Source organism: Mustela nivalis (assembly GCF_964662115.1).
Source record: "Mustela nivalis genome assembly, chromosome: 4".
In the NCBI taxonomy this organism is placed as follows: Eukaryota; Metazoa; Chordata; class Mammalia; order Carnivora; family Mustelidae; genus Mustela; species Mustela nivalis.
This window is the reverse complement of record NC_139023.1, coordinates 99197637-99212733: the sequence shown is the minus strand read 5'-3', so window position 1 is coordinate 99212733 and position 15097 is coordinate 99197637. Positions and strand designations below refer to the sequence as shown.

Genomic DNA, 15097 nt, shown 5'->3' with positions numbered 1-15097 from the left:
AGTTATTACTGTCCCCGCAACTACATCGGGAAGTAAAAGTTCTGCAACTAGGGCTTTCTCAGACTCTTGAAAAAACCGCTAATAGAAAACGCAGAATTTTCCAAATGTTCCCATTCATCCTCCAGCTCTGGGAACCTAGAGCGCCCCCGTCCAATCAGCTTCTAAATCCCCCGCGCCGGCGAGTGGGCGGGGCTGCGAAGGATTCGGTCCCCACTGCTTCTCCGGCTGGGCCACGTCTGACGCCCTGCAGGTCCTTGAAGATACATAAATCACCTGCCTATTCATTGGCAATAATTGTGTTTCTCATTCAAATTTATGATTAACAAAGCTTAAAAATATATAGCTTAAAATCATGGTGTTTATCCTTTCTTCATAGTTTCTTCTTTTCCTTCTGGATAAACAAACGGCCTTCCAGGGTGGCGGACCTGCAAGTCTCTTCCCGGCGCACGCGCGGGCGAGCGGGAGGGGCGGACCTATTTCCGGGTGGCGCGTGGGGCTGGAGGTCGTGAGAAACCCCGTGCCGCCACCATGGAGACTTTGTACCGCGTCCCGTTCTTAGTGCTCGAATGCCCCAACCTGAAGCTGAAGAAGCCGCCCTGGGTGCACATGCCGTCGGCGATGACGGTGTACGCTCTGGTGGTGGTGTCTTACTTCCTCATCACCGGAGGTAACTCGGGCTGGCTCGGCCCGGAGAGGCCCTGAGACGCGGAGAGCCGGCCCGCCCCGGAGGCGCGTCTATGCGGCTGGCTCTCAGCCCCGAGGGCAGCATTTCTGTGCTCTCGATCTCTTCAGAGGGTGGAGGGAATTTCTGGGGTCTCAAGGATTAACGCCCCAAAGGTTTTTCTGTCCTCACGCCCTGTTCTGTATTCTGAGAGGTCACTCTCATTGTTCTCACTGTTCTCACGCCCATTCCCTTTTCGCACCTCTAGCCTCTTAGCCTAGGGATCCGAATCAGACTTTATTTCTTAAACCTGTCTTGTTGCTCTTTATTGCCTGCCGTAAGTTTTTTGACAAAGATCCTGGAGGACTCTAGTCTTGTCCGTTGTACTTTCATTTCCATGGTTGGTCAAGAGGGCTTGGGACTTCTCCCTTATCTTTGTCTACAGTCCCTGGACCCTTGGAAGAGACGTGACAGTCTTTAGGTTTGTTAGCTCACACCCAAGGGTCCGTTGTTGCTTTTTGCCCCAATCAAGAATAAATGCCAATGGAATTTTCCGAATCCACGGTTTTGATAAATATTTGGGATTGGAGTTAGATTTCGCAGAAGGTATTGTATTTCAAGAAGCAGAAGTCGGGAATTTAAAGAATTAGGAAAATAGCAGTACTATTAACACTCCAGAATGTCTTATCCTGTTTTTTGGGGGGGGGTGTTTGTTTTCAAATAAAACGTTGCAAAAGGGGCGTTGTTTTGTATAGTGATGAGTTGGCAATCCGGCTACAATTTTCGAGCCACCGCCCTTTCAAGCCACAGATTCACGATTTACTCCAGACTGTTCTACCGAACTGGCAAACTGGGAAGTGGAATACTTAATTTGGAAGTTATAAAATTGAAGCTTACAGATTAGGGACAGCAGAAGTGGCTCCGTTTTTAAGGGAATAGCCATAAACATCTTTATTTTCATAGATGTGAAAAGCATTGGTACTGAAAAGGGATGAATCTGAAACTATGACTATGAGAGCTTGGTACTAGAATGTGCCTCCCACTCCCAGTCCAGAATCATGATAGTTAACTTGTACTTTTTTAAGTAAAATACATTTGAATATTTTTTATATTGGTAAGATAACTATCCTAGCATTGCATTAGCATTAACATTTGGTCAGCACATTAATAGGTACTGTACTGAATAAATGAAATTTAAAATGCATGTGATTAAACAAAAATAATAGTCTTCATCTGCTTTGAGCTGCTAGTCTCTTTTTCCTAACCCTTACTCCCTTGGAGTCCAAACCTTTCTTAGAAGCCGCACAGTTTCCCTTCTGTCCACTTATTCCCTATTGATTGTGTATGGGGAGATTCTCTGCTCCAACCCCAGGGGCAGATTGTAAAGAACACCTTTTAGTGGCCAAGGCCAGAGGTATCTCATACAAGGATTCGGTTTTGCCACTGGAAAAGAGTCTCTTCTAAAAACTGTGAGTGTACTTGTAGAAGTAAATGATACTTATTGCTGAGAAATACTCAGCAAACAATGCATTGAGCCCTTATTAAGTTCCAGGCACTAGGTACTGGGAACAGCAGTCAAGGAAACATAAGAATGCTGCTCTCCTGAAGCTTGTAATTGCATGGTTGAGACAGGTTAAACATCACAGAAATCTTATTCCACTGCATTATCTTTTCCGTTACAAATTACCCAAGATTCACTGAAGGGATAGAACAAGAAGTTATGAGAAAATAATGGGAGTTGGAACATCATTTATATTGGAGTGTGGTTCTTAAGGAAATGATATGTTAACCAAAACCTGAAGAATTGGGGAAAAGAAAATACTGGGCAGAGGGAAAAGAATGGACAAATATGGAATCAAGAGATTGGTTAAGTAGGTTTGTAGTTGATTGGGTCTAACTAGGTTGGTGGCAGAAGAGATGGAGGAGAGTATAAGGAAATTTCGAGAGTTTGGAAGTAGATTCATTAGGTGTTGATGGATTGATTGGATGTATGGATTAATTGGAGAGAAGGAAGTATGAAGGAATCTTTGAGCATCTGACTAGATGGGATGGTCATTTTCTGAGATTGAAGAGTTGGAAGGTTTTTTGGTGGGGAATGGTGAACCAGAGGGCACTTCAGGATATGTAATAGGACAACTACAGTTAGTTGGCTATGTCAAGTTTGCAGCTATGAGTTTAGAATTGAGAAAAGAGTTCTCTGTTGAAATTGATTAATAATAGATTTTTAAAAATCCTCTCATAAGCCAGATACTGAAGAACAGAGAAAGTCTCTGTTCTTAAGGAGCTTACATCTAATTCTATGGGTGCTAACATTTGATAGGTATTGGCACATTGACCATCATTAATCATTAGTACATGGAATTAAAACCCTGGGAAGGGATGAGTTCCTTTCAGGAGAGAATGTAGAAAAAGAGGACAGTGCATCAAGTCCTAAGGAACTCCCAACATTTAGTGGGTCTATACAAGAGGATCTGTTAGAGATGTAGCAAGAAAGTATGGACAGGAGTATCACAAAAGCCAATTTTCCCCTAAAGAAGATGGATTTAGTAAACTGGATTGAGTGCCGCTGGGAAGCCTCCTAAGACAACAGAAAAATATCCATGGAATTTGGAGATCATTGGCAACTTTAGCAAGAGTAAGATCAGTAGAGGCAGGTGCCAGTTGAAGTGAGTTGAAGAATGAAGGGTAAATGATGAAAGGGAGAAAAGTTTACCATTCCCCCCTCCCCCCCCAGAAGGCAGTCTGCATTGTTTCAAAAAGGAAGCATAGAAATAGGATGTTAACTAGGAGGGTCTGGAGTCAAGGGAAATTTGACATAGGGAAGGAGAGGTTGAAAGTTTAGGACGGAAGAAAGATGGCCAAAGGATCCAAGTCTGTGAGAAGGTGGAAAGGGATGGAGTACTGATAATTGCAGAAGGAATCTCACATTGTTAGAAGGTGGGACTCTTTCTTTCTTGTAGCTGGAAGGAAGGAAGGAAGGATGAATGCAGATACCAGTCTATAGATTTGGTAGTAGTGGAGAGTTTAGGGAATTCCTGTGTGATTGCTTGTTAGTCAAGGATGAGGGAGACACAGTCTTACTATGCTTAAGAAAAGCTGGAAGTGAGGTTGTTGGAGGATAGTAGAAAAGGTGAAGAGTAGATGCTGGCAATGGGAGATTGGGAAAACAATTGATTTTGATGGACATTAGTATTAATGAACAGAGTGACATCATGACCTAAGTGATGGACGTTAACATTAATGATCACGAGTCTCTAGTATTGTCTGCCTGTTGGTATGATTTTAAAATGTCTCCTTATTTTATATTTAAGCAAGAAAATTTCTCCAGTTAGCTCTCAATTGATAGAAACATATCCAAGCATATGTGGAACATTTTCTTGAACTAAAATACAGCTTTTAATATTAAATCTCCTTTATTGTGGAGTATTAGAAACAGTTACTGAATGAATTTATCAAACACCTGTTTTAGAGATAATCTGAAATATTGAGTTGAATTTTTTTTTTTTTTTAATATTTTATTTATTTATTTGACAGAGAGAGATCACAGTAGGAGAGAGGAAGGGAAGAGATCACAGAGAGAGGAAGGGAAGCAGGCCCCCTGCTGAGCAGAGAGCCCGATGTGGGACTCGATCCCAGGACCCTGAGATCATGACCTGAGCCGAAGGCAGCGGCTTAACCCACTGAGCCACACAGGCGCCCCTATTGAGTTGAATTTTTGAATGGTGTATCTAAAGTTTAGGATATTAGCTGGGCTTCACTTGATTATCATAATATATCTCAGTAGTCTTGTTGAAATATAAATGATCCTTTAGAGACATGAAAACTCTAATCCTTTTTAAAAATTAGGAATCCATTCTAATCTATACTACTGTCTTTCATACAGGAATAATTTATGATGTTATTGTTGAACCTCCAAGTGTTGGTTCTATGACCGATGAACATGGACATCAGAGACCAGTAGCTTTCTTGGCCTACAGGTAACACTTAAATTTGAATGATTTGGTGGGAAGGAAGGTTGCTGGAGTATGGATATTTTTTAAAAATATATTGAAACCTGTGGGTCCATCTGCATTTAGATAGTAGCTAAAATGGCAGGAAGTAGGCAAGAATAGAAGTATGTTACTTATTTATAGGACATAAAGTGTTTCAGTGATTGACATGATCACTTATTTAAAGAAAGGTATTGGTTTAAAATACAGTTAGACTCTTCTGGGGAGCAGCAAACTGTACATACCTGTTTATTTATAAGTCATGTTCTATTGGAACTAGGCATGCCCATTTGTTTATATACTGTCTGTAGCTGCTTTCAAGCTACAGTGGTAAACGTGACACAAACCATGTGGCCTGCAAGCCTAAGACATGTACTGTCTGGCCATTTAAGGAAGAAATCTGGGGACCCCTGGATTATACTATCAAATAAAAAAATAATAATTTTGGACACTTGGGCACTCCATTTCAGTAAGGAAGCACCATTCTAGTGTGGTTTGGTTCATCTGAGCAGTGCTTATTGTATTGCTTTCAAAATCCACTTGATAACTGTCTACCAAATATAGCTATATATTTGCATTTATACTTACTTTTATGATATTCCTGCATAGAATATTCTGAAAAGATTACTGTGATTCTCCAGGAGTGGGAGAAATCTAGATGATAGGTGATCTTGATGATTGGGGAACCCTTCGTAGTGTTGTCATTGGCACTGTTTGAATTTTGAGCCTAGTGCCTGTATTGTGTTTTCAATTAAAGCAATTAGCTAACAAAAAATACATACTTCTGTAACAGATACCTATGTATAAATCATCCCTCTAACAGAAGAATTTGCTTTTTGGGAATCCATGAACTCAGAATTTTGAAAGCTCTGTTCCCAGAAAAATCAGATATACATATATATAAAAATTCACATATAATTCTAAGGGTTTATAGATTGTTGCAAATTTTTGTGGGGTTCATGGAGCCCTGGATAAGAACACGTGATTTTAAAATTTTCCCTTTGAGACAAGACATTTATTGATTGATTTTTTTTTAAAAGATTTATTTGTTTATTTTAGAGAGTAGGTGCATGCACACATGCGAGTTGGGGGAAGGGCAGGGAGAAAGGATCTTCAAGTAGATTCCCTGCTGATTGTGGAGCTCCATGCAGGGCTTGATTCCATGATCCATGAGATCATGACCTGAGCCAAAACCAAGATGCTTAACCAAACAGATGCTTAGCCACCTGAGCCACCCAGGTGCCCTAAGAGGTTTATAAATTCTCATAAAACTTCTAGAAACATTCCTAACCAATTCAGAATTTGAAATTTATAATAGAAATTTAAATGCCATAATTTTTAAAAGCTAAACAAAAGTTCTGGGTGAAGAGTTCATGTACATACACTGACTGGCTTTTTATGCTAGTAAAATCTCAGCATTGATTTTAAGTAGACAGTTGTGTTAGTTGAAGTTTTAAAACTTTATGAAGACACAGATTTATGTACCAAAACCAGTGTTTGATACATAATGGGCTAAATAAAAATAAATTTTGTTGACAAGAATACACAGAAGTGTGATAAAATAGTTTTAACAGTAAGAATAAAAAATTAACACAAAAATATTTTAGCAGAAATAGGAATTTCAGTCCAAAGACAAGTATTTTATTTTTCTGGGAATTTTCACTCACTGTTTTGCTGTGGTCTTTTTCAGAGTAAATGGACAATATATTATGGAAGGACTCGCATCCAGCTTCCTGTTTACAATGGGAGGTTTAGGTTTCATAATCTTGGACCGATCGAATGCACCAAACATTCCAAAACTCAATAGATTTCTTCTTCTATTCATTGGATTCGTCTGTGTCCTATTGAGTTTTTTCATGGCTAGAGTATTCATGAGAATGAAACTGCCGTAAGTTATTAAGTACTTGTTTTTTTTTTTAAAGATTTTATTTATTTATTTATTTGACAGAGAGAGATCACAAGTAGGCAGAGAGGCAGGCAGAGAGAGAGAGAGGAGGAAGCAGACTCCCCGCCGAGCAGAGAGCCCGATGCGGGACTCTATCCCAAGACCCTGAAATCATGACCTGAGCCGAAGGCAGCAGCTCAACCCACTGAGCCACCCAGGCTCCCTATTAAGTACTTTGTATAGTCAGCAATTTAACTTCTGTTGCAAGTTGGTAAAATAATGACTTGGATCATGTAAAATCATGGGTGATTTAATTTAACCTTCATTTAAACCAATGACATTTCTGAGAACCAAAGAAATTTGTGACTTGCTCGAGGTTATAGCTATGGTTAGTAGTAAAATTGAAATTAGTAGCAGGTATTTCTGAGTATTATCTCCATACTGTTATTTTGCTGTTACATCACTGACCACTGACTGGAGATACTGTTTCTTTAAATTGCTTTTTGGTTAATGTATAAAATATGGGATTCCGGTAGTAATAGTGATAGTAGGGAATATTTTCAAGACATTAATTATTGCTGCTCTCTGAATAATGATGTGAGGAAAACCCATTAAGCCTTGGACAAGAAGAGGGTTATTACCTCACTAAAAAGTTGGGAAAAGGATTTTATACGTGTGTATATTTGTGTGTGTGTGTGTATGTGCGCGTGAGAGAGAGAGAGAGAGAGAGAGAGATGGAGCTAAATGTAGGATTTAAATTTTTAAGAGGAAGGAATTTATGTTTACAGGCCTGATAAGAACATTTTGTTTCAGAAAACATACAATACCTTTAGAACAAAAACAAATTGGTTTTATGGCAGCTTTTATATTTACATTTGAGATCATTAATTTGAAATGTGGACAAGTCTGATAACATTTACCTATATTCTGATTTCACCTATAGATGAATTAGTAATTGTAGGAACCTTGACTAGACATACCATACAGAGATTAGCTCTTAGTAAACTCAATTTTTAGGGACTAGGTTAAATATCAAGTGTCAGTGATTTCTTAGAACTGATACTCCCTTATAAGAGACATTAAAAGGAAATACAGGGTGCTCGCTTCAGCAGCACATATACTAAGAGAAAGATTAGCATGGCCCCTGCGCAAGGATAACACGCAAATTCGTGAAGCATTCCATATTTTAAAAAAACAAAACAAAACAAAAACCCCGGAAATACTGGAAGGTGTGTGGGTTTCATTTGTTCTGTGGCTTCACCTCTCCATTGTCTGTCACACATCTGGAGTAGAATGGGCATGCTTCCCCTAGGAAGTCAGTGGTACTTAATCCTTCAGTCATGTTCACATCTTAGCAGGGTGGGAGAAGAGAGCAGTCTTCTTTGTCAACTGAATGAATATCTGTATCCATGTAGTTCCCTCAGACTCTTCTGCCAGTGGGTCTTATATTTGTCTGGGGGCAATAGTCTTGGGGTGCCCGGGTGGCTCACTTGATTAAGTTTCTGCCTTTGGCTCAGCTCCTTGGATCGAGCCCCATATTGGGCTCCCTGCTCAGCGGGGTCTTCTCCCTCTCCATCTACCCCTCCCCCTTGCTTGTGCTCTCTCTCTCTCTCTCTGGTAAATAAATGATATTGTTAAAAAATTAGTTTTGGCCATTGGCTAAATTGTATGAAGAAGTACGTACTTCAGCATCCTCTTTTTGTTCCTTTTTTCCCCTCCTCCGTTGAGAAAGGTACATTGGTATGGAAGAGGCTGAAATTTTCCATAGCAAAACAGGAAAAGAGGAGGCTCCCAGAGAGATCAAGAGGCCACTACAAATTAACCAAAACATGGAACTTTTGGAGGCATATAGCAGATCAGAAGTGGGCTGGTTTTGCCCATAGAACAAGATTTATTTTTATTCTGCCTTATGCTGCTCATTCTTCTTTACTGTTTTAGTTCCTCTCCTTAGGATGTAAGTGCTGTTCTTTTTAACTCAGTCATTTGACTTGTAGGATAATAGAGCTATCTAGTGCTTAAAAATGAAAGCTTTGGAAAGTGCTTAATACTCTGACTGCCTCCATTTTACTGTTTCAGTTATTTATGTAAATATTTGTCTTCTTGTCCCCATTTGTAGGCTGGCATCCAAGATTGCTGACTAAGTGAACAATAGGAAATAGGGTATACTCCCTTTATATATAATCTTCCAGGTGTAAATTTTATTCAGATCTAATCCAAACAGAACAGTGATCTAAATTGTAAATTGTCATGCAGCTAAATCTAGGATTGAGATTTTTAAGGGGAAGGAATTTACAGTTCCTTCTTTGATCTGATTTCTCATCTGGACCTCCTAAAGCCTGGTTCCTTGGGTGCAGAGTTGGAAGAAACAATGGACAATTTTAGAAGAGAAAGGGAAGCAACAGTATTGCATTTTCTGGAATGTTTGAAGACCCCAAACAAGATGATGAGCCATGTCTGTAGGCCTACATGTTGCACACAGTAGGGCCGTGGTTAGTACCGCCAGTAAGGAGGGAATATAGCTTTTTTGCACACAAATGATCTTTGAAGTTCCAACATACATAAACAGTTTGATACCTAAGTGAAACAGCAATAGCAAAAAGACATTAAAACACGGCACTAACGGGATGCCTGGGTGGCTCAGTTGGTTAAGCATCTGCCTTCGGCTCAGGTCATGATCCCAGCATCCTAGGATCGAGTCCCACATCGGGCTCCTTGCTCTGTGGGGAGCCTGCTTCTCCCTCTGACTCTGCCTGCCACTCTGTCTGCCTGTGCTTGCTCTCGCGCGCTCTCTCTCTCTCTCTGACAAATAAATAAATAAGTCTTAAAAAAAAAAACCAAGGGGCGCCTGGGTGGCTCAGTGGGTTAAGCCGCTGCCTTCAGCTCAGGTCATGATCTCAGGGTCCTGGGATCGAGTCCCACATCGGGCTCTCTGCTTGGCAGGGAGCCTGCTTCCTCCTCTCTCTCTGCCTGCCTCTCTTCCTGCCTCTCTGCCTACTTGTGATCTCTCTCTGTCAAATAAATAAATAAATAAATCTTTAAAAAAATAAAAAAAAATAAAAACCCAAAAACCCACTAACCAAGGGTGCTTTCGGATCAAATAAGTTGCTAGCATCTGAGGTAATTGATGGCTATGCCACATAAGATTCATCACGATGACCTCCAGGGCTGAAGTCTTTGTTACAAAGAGTTTGATATCTTTAGTAAGAGAAACCTTTAAAAAGGGAAAAAAAACAATAGCAGTGAATTGGTACTGTTTTATATTGTTTAATTTATGCTTTTTTAGAGACCTGATGTCTCCCTTACAGATAAATTTTTACAAATCAAAGTATGGCTTTATTTGATGCCATATATTTTTTTAAGATCTTATTTATTTATTTGACAGAGAGAGATCACAAGTAGGTAGAGAGGCAGGCAGAGAAAGAGGGGGAAGTAGGCTTTCTGCTGAACAGAGAGCCTGATGTGGGGCTCAATCCCAGGACCTGGGATCATGACCTGAGCCGAAGGCAGAGGCTTAAGCCATTGAGCCAACTAGGTGCCCCTGATGCCATATTTTTTATAGAAACATGGGCACTAATAAAATGAATGACTATTTCTTGACCATTTGCATATATGACAATACATTTAAAGTGAAAAATCAAATTTTGGTGCTTAATAGTTTTATGGTACTAGTACAGAGTTACAGAAAAACAGTTTTCATTTTGAAAATAAAATTCTTCTCATATAATTAAAAAGATAATGTATGTGGGATTGTGTGTGTGCATTAGGTACCTTTTAAATGTGCACAGGTTTAAAGAAATGAAATGATGTTTAGATACTGGGTGGGAGATGGTACAAAATTTGTGCTTGGTTCTTCTGAAAAGTAATGGTCATTAGGTTCTCTAAAGTCTTCATTATTAGGGTTGTTTTTTGACCTAAAAGAATTGTAAAAATTAAAAAAATAAAAGATGGTGTGCTGTATCATGCTGTGATGTCCTAAAATTAGGCAAAGTGTTTGGTTGGGGGTGGAGGAATAGGTTCCACTTGTAGGCAAGTCTGTTATAAAGCTGTATAAAATAGTCTATTGAATGGATACTATGTAATTTGGGACCAAAAAAGCTTGTTTTATTTTCTCTTTATTTATTTTTAAAGATTTATTCATTTGAAAGAGAGATAGTAGGGGGAAGGGCAGAAGGAGAGGAAAGAGATTCTCAAGCAGACTCCGTGGTGACTGTGAGCCTCCTGGCGCTGGCAATTCCAAGACCCTGAGATCATGACCTGAGCTGAAACCGATAGCTGGATGCTTAGCTGATTCAATCACCCAGCCACCCCTAAAACGGCCCGTTTTGGTCAGAGTGGAAAAAATCGCCTTTTTAGCAGTTTGAGCTGGTGTTTATTAAACCTGATGAGAAAAGCTAGGGAGCTCCCCTGTAAGTCCTAAGATCACAGGATCAGTTCAGTGAAGAAATTCTAAAGGAAGGGGGAATGAAAAATAAAAGTAAGAAAATAATAATACTTTACTCAATTAATGTCATTTAGGGACTAGGAGAATGCATATACATGATTTTTCCATGTAACTGAAATTTAGTTCTACATGTACTAAAACACTTTGACTCCTTTATGACAGGCCACTTTCTAAAGTGTTTGTTTTATTGCCTCTGTAACATTCACATTTGTATTTAGCAAATATTTATTATTTGATAACTGTTACTTGCTGGACAGTGAACATGAAGCATAATTTTGCCTTCTTGACTCAGGGTCCTTTTAGGTTTAGACTTAATTAGACACAGCAGCACTTACCAGTTTTTAGTTGATTTCCTTAGTGTAACCTGCCATTTCTTCTTTTTATCATCTTTTACCTATTGTCATTTTCCTTTTCTTCCTCTTCTTGATTTTGTTGTTAATTCTATGATTTGAGGAGATCGATAACCTAGCTGCCATGCTTGCATTTTAAATCAGTCCTGGTTGAAGGAGAGCTTCATGGCCTGGCTTTTTACCTGCCCCGCAGGTGTGTAAGTGGCTTTTCATTTGCTTGCAGGTTTGGAGCTTATTGGTTTATAACTTTACCCTTTGAGGGGAAAGGGTAATGGACGTGAAGCTCAGTAATGTAGTCATTTATTGGGGAGGCAAGATACAAAGTAAAAACCATAAGGAGGAGTCACACAATTATATTTTTAGATGGTCATTTGATTCATCATAAAATTTGGGCGCTTTGGAATTTGCTTCCTTTTCACTTTTTGTGTTTATAAATTTTATTCCTACAGAGGCTATCTGATGGGCTAAAAAAATGCCTTTTGAGAAGAAATCAGTGGATATTGGATTTGCTCCTGTTAATGAAGTTTTAAAGGCTGTACCAATCCTCTGATGTGAAATATGGGAAAAGAGCGAAGCAGCAGAAAAGAAGCATCTAGTGAAACTAGGAAGCATATTAAAGCTTGAACTAGAATGTCTGCTTGGTATCGAAGAGACAAGCTCATCACAGTATTTATTCCTGCTGGCCTATACTGACATATCAACGATGATAGGTGGCATTTTCTTAGTTTTTCATTTCTTAAAGAAAATATATTCTGTTTCTACAACTATAATATTGAATAAAGTGATTATTTTTTACAGCCCCCTTAACATTTTTTGGAGATGACATTTTCTGACTTTCAAAAATTAATCTAAAAGCAGGAAGCAAGATTCCATGAGCTGAGAACTCTGGACAGATCAGCTTTATGTATGGTGCTTTGCCTTTAAACAGTGTGTGACAGCACATTACTCAGATATGTATGCAGGACTGTTTCGTGCACAATAAGATCTATGAAAGGAGCAGAAATAAATAAGTTTTCTAATTAATACCTTTTGTATTTGTATTTTTATGAGACTGAACTGCCACCCACTGCACCAAGAAGGCCACTTATGTATGTGATTTAATTAACTGATAATACTAACTTTTTGGTCCATAATTATTCTTGTGACTCTCTTAAGCTACTGTTAGTAAGTTTAAGATCTCAAAATGTGATTGATAGGTTGTCTTGGGAGGTTGCAATTCTGTATCCCTATAAATACTCAAGCATGGGCTGCATGTGTATGTCGGAGTTGTAAATGTGGTTGTGTGAGATGAAAATTTCCTTCAGGCATTCGTTTTCAGTAATTAACACAATTTTGGGCACATCTAAAAGGATCCCTACACCAGTCTGGTCTAGCCTTAATTTCTTGTAGCCAAGCCTTTTGGTTCTCCCTGTCTGGCTGTGAATGTCACTTCTTTGGTGGCTCTGTTCATTCTTATCCCAAAATGTTTAAGTTTACAGGAAAATTCTGTCAGGTGATTTTTTTCTAATTCCAAGATTGATTTATATGTAGTCATTCATAAGTTAAAAGATTCATTTATTCAAAAAGTTCTACGTACTTACTATATGTCAGGTGGCCCTGAGGACTATAAGGGTGAATAAGACAGATAAAGGCTCTGTTTCATATTCTGGTAGAGAAGCCAGATAAACAAAAGATAGAAAATGCTTATAAAAAAAGATGCTTATGAAATGTCAGATACCAATAAACACCACAAACAAAAAGTAAGTTACTAGTCTACTGATGAGAGATGTGGGGAGAGAAGATGGTTTTACCTCAAGGCTCAGAAAAAGGGAAATAAGACCTGTATGTACTCACCAACTTTAAAAGGCTTGATTTGACTTTATTTCTTGTTATTTGGCCATATTTTAAAACCTTGGTTAAACTAGATGGACAGAAGACGACAGGTGTTAGGACTGCAAAAGGCCTTTTCCTAAACAATGAAGTAGTGGACAGTTCCCATCAAACACCACAAGATGGCGCTACTGAGGTTTGGTGTGTTTTTGTCTCTGCTTTTAAGATTCTGTTTTTGTTTTTAATCATAAAATAAATGTATCTTTACTGAATACAGTAAAATATATTTAAATATCTGCTAGTAAAAATTGCAAAGTTTTATGTGAAGAAAAAATCATTGTCTTGTACTGGTCTTAAAATGCTTTTGAGGATGCTAAAACTAAAATGGCATAGGCTGAAGGGAAAGCCTTTCAAGTAATACCATTATTAACACCAGCAGAGGTTAAGTAAATGAGAAAGAGACCAAACTAATAGGTTAGACTGGAAACAAACTAGTCTGATTTTATCCCAGTATTCTCCAGGAGTCAAAGCTAACTAACGTGGAATAAGTAGTGCAAAATGGTCCAGTGAGGCATTCTAGGTAAACCATGGAACACTGCCATTCAGTGACGCAGAGCTGACAAAGTAGCTGTCAGTCCCATGGGAAGCTCCGTAGAAGAGACTGCCTTCAGAGCAGTTGGGTGGAAATGGCTAGCCCCGAGTGTCACTGCTGGGTCTTCAGCCCTAGGCCACCTGGAGATTAACAGGATCTTGGACACAGATCGTGTGAACCCTGACAAAGCCAACAACTGGAGGCTGTCACCTCTCCCTTTACCTTGCAGTTAGGCAGTGAGTTGGTCAAAGGGATCTGAGTAGCACACCTGTGGCCGATTCATAAAGGAAACCTTACAGGATTAAAATGAAAAGAAATCCTATGTATCTGGATAGTAAAAGAAATTGTACTCTGATTGTCATTACTTGAATTGGGAAGTGTGAGGTGACTTAGATTCTGAGTAAATGGTACATACCTGAAGTATGAAGTTGGAATAAAGATTTTTTTCCCATTTTGCTAGTAAGTAAATTGAGATTCATTAGCAACACTGCTTGCCTCCACATAGAGACCACTTGTTTCCATTATGAGCTGCTATTTTCTGGTATAGAAGGTCAGAGTTTGAACATAGTAATAAGTCTACATTTGTTTATAAAAGAATTAATGCCAGATGCTGGGTTAGATCAATGTGAAGTTATATAAAAAATGAGTTACATAAAAAATACAAGCCCTTGCTAATGTGGAATTTATAATCTAGTGAGTGTGTACAAATTGGCCAATTCTCTGCTTATAGGAACACATGGGAAGAACACCTAAACCCAGATCTGGATTAAGGAAAGGCTTAATTTGTTGTTGGAACATTGGGCCTAAAAGTTTCAAATGCAAATACACTTTCCCCAAAACTTCTTTGTTTTTCCTTGTTTTACTTAACGTACAGTATTCTACTATGTACTAAGACTCTTAACAGCAAGTGAGAGAAAACCAGGCTGGAACAAAGGGTAATTGATCGGGGTACTAAAGTATCATGATACTCGAGACAGGGATGCTGCCAGGCATTAGGTGAGCCAGAATTGAGGATCTACTACTATAAGGACTTGTGTTGATTTCTGACATATTCTATGATCTATCTGCTCCAGGCTTTTCTCTATATAAAACTGGTCACTTATATTCCTCTAGTTCAGAGTGGTGGGAATCACATCTGTCAGCCTACCTCGATCATTACACTTGAAAGCTTCAGCCACTCTAGAAGACATTTACTTGATTCAGTGAGTTCTTTTAAGGGTGCCTCTTTCGATGGAAACCCTACCTTTTCCCTCATCTTTGACCAGCCCTTCCTGCCCCAGGACTGCTGCTCCCAGTTGACTAGCTGCCTCTTTGCAAGATTATCCAAGTCCAGTTGTTATTAAGTTAGTTCATATTATTTGTTATAAATT

At 39.0% G+C, this 15097-nt stretch overlaps 1 protein-coding gene across 1 annotated transcript; it reads left to right on the top strand.

Annotated features, from left to right (window-relative positions):
* Nucleotides 1–444: 444 nt before the first annotated feature.
* OSTC (oligosaccharyltransferase complex non-catalytic subunit) lies at nucleotides 445–12349 on the top strand. Its single transcript, XM_082728562.1, has 4 exons — nucleotides 445–667; nucleotides 4545–4638; nucleotides 6341–6538; nucleotides 11776–12349. Exons 1-4 carry the CDS (start codon nucleotides 529–531, stop codon nucleotides 11792–11794), a joined length of 450 nt encoding a protein of 149 aa, XP_082584688.1. The 5' UTR covers nucleotides 445–528; the 3' UTR covers nucleotides 11795–12349.
* The last annotated feature ends 2748 nt before the right edge of the window (nucleotides 12350–15097 follow it).

What these genes read in the sequence shown, in the direction of transcription:
- OSTC (XM_082728562.1), top strand. Translation starts at nt 529, where the DNA reads ATGGAGACTTTGTACCGCGTCCCGTTCTTAGTGCTCGAATGCCCCAAC. An exon ending in TTACTTCCTCATCACCGGAG is followed by an intron (nt 668 to 4,544) that starts GTAACTCGGGCT and finishes TCTTTCATACAG; the next exon opens with GAATAATTTATGATGTTATT. An exon ending in GTAGCTTTCTTGGCCTACAG is followed by an intron (nt 4,639 to 6,340) that starts GTAACACTTAAA and finishes GGTCTTTTTCAG; the next exon opens with AGTAAATGGACAATATATTA.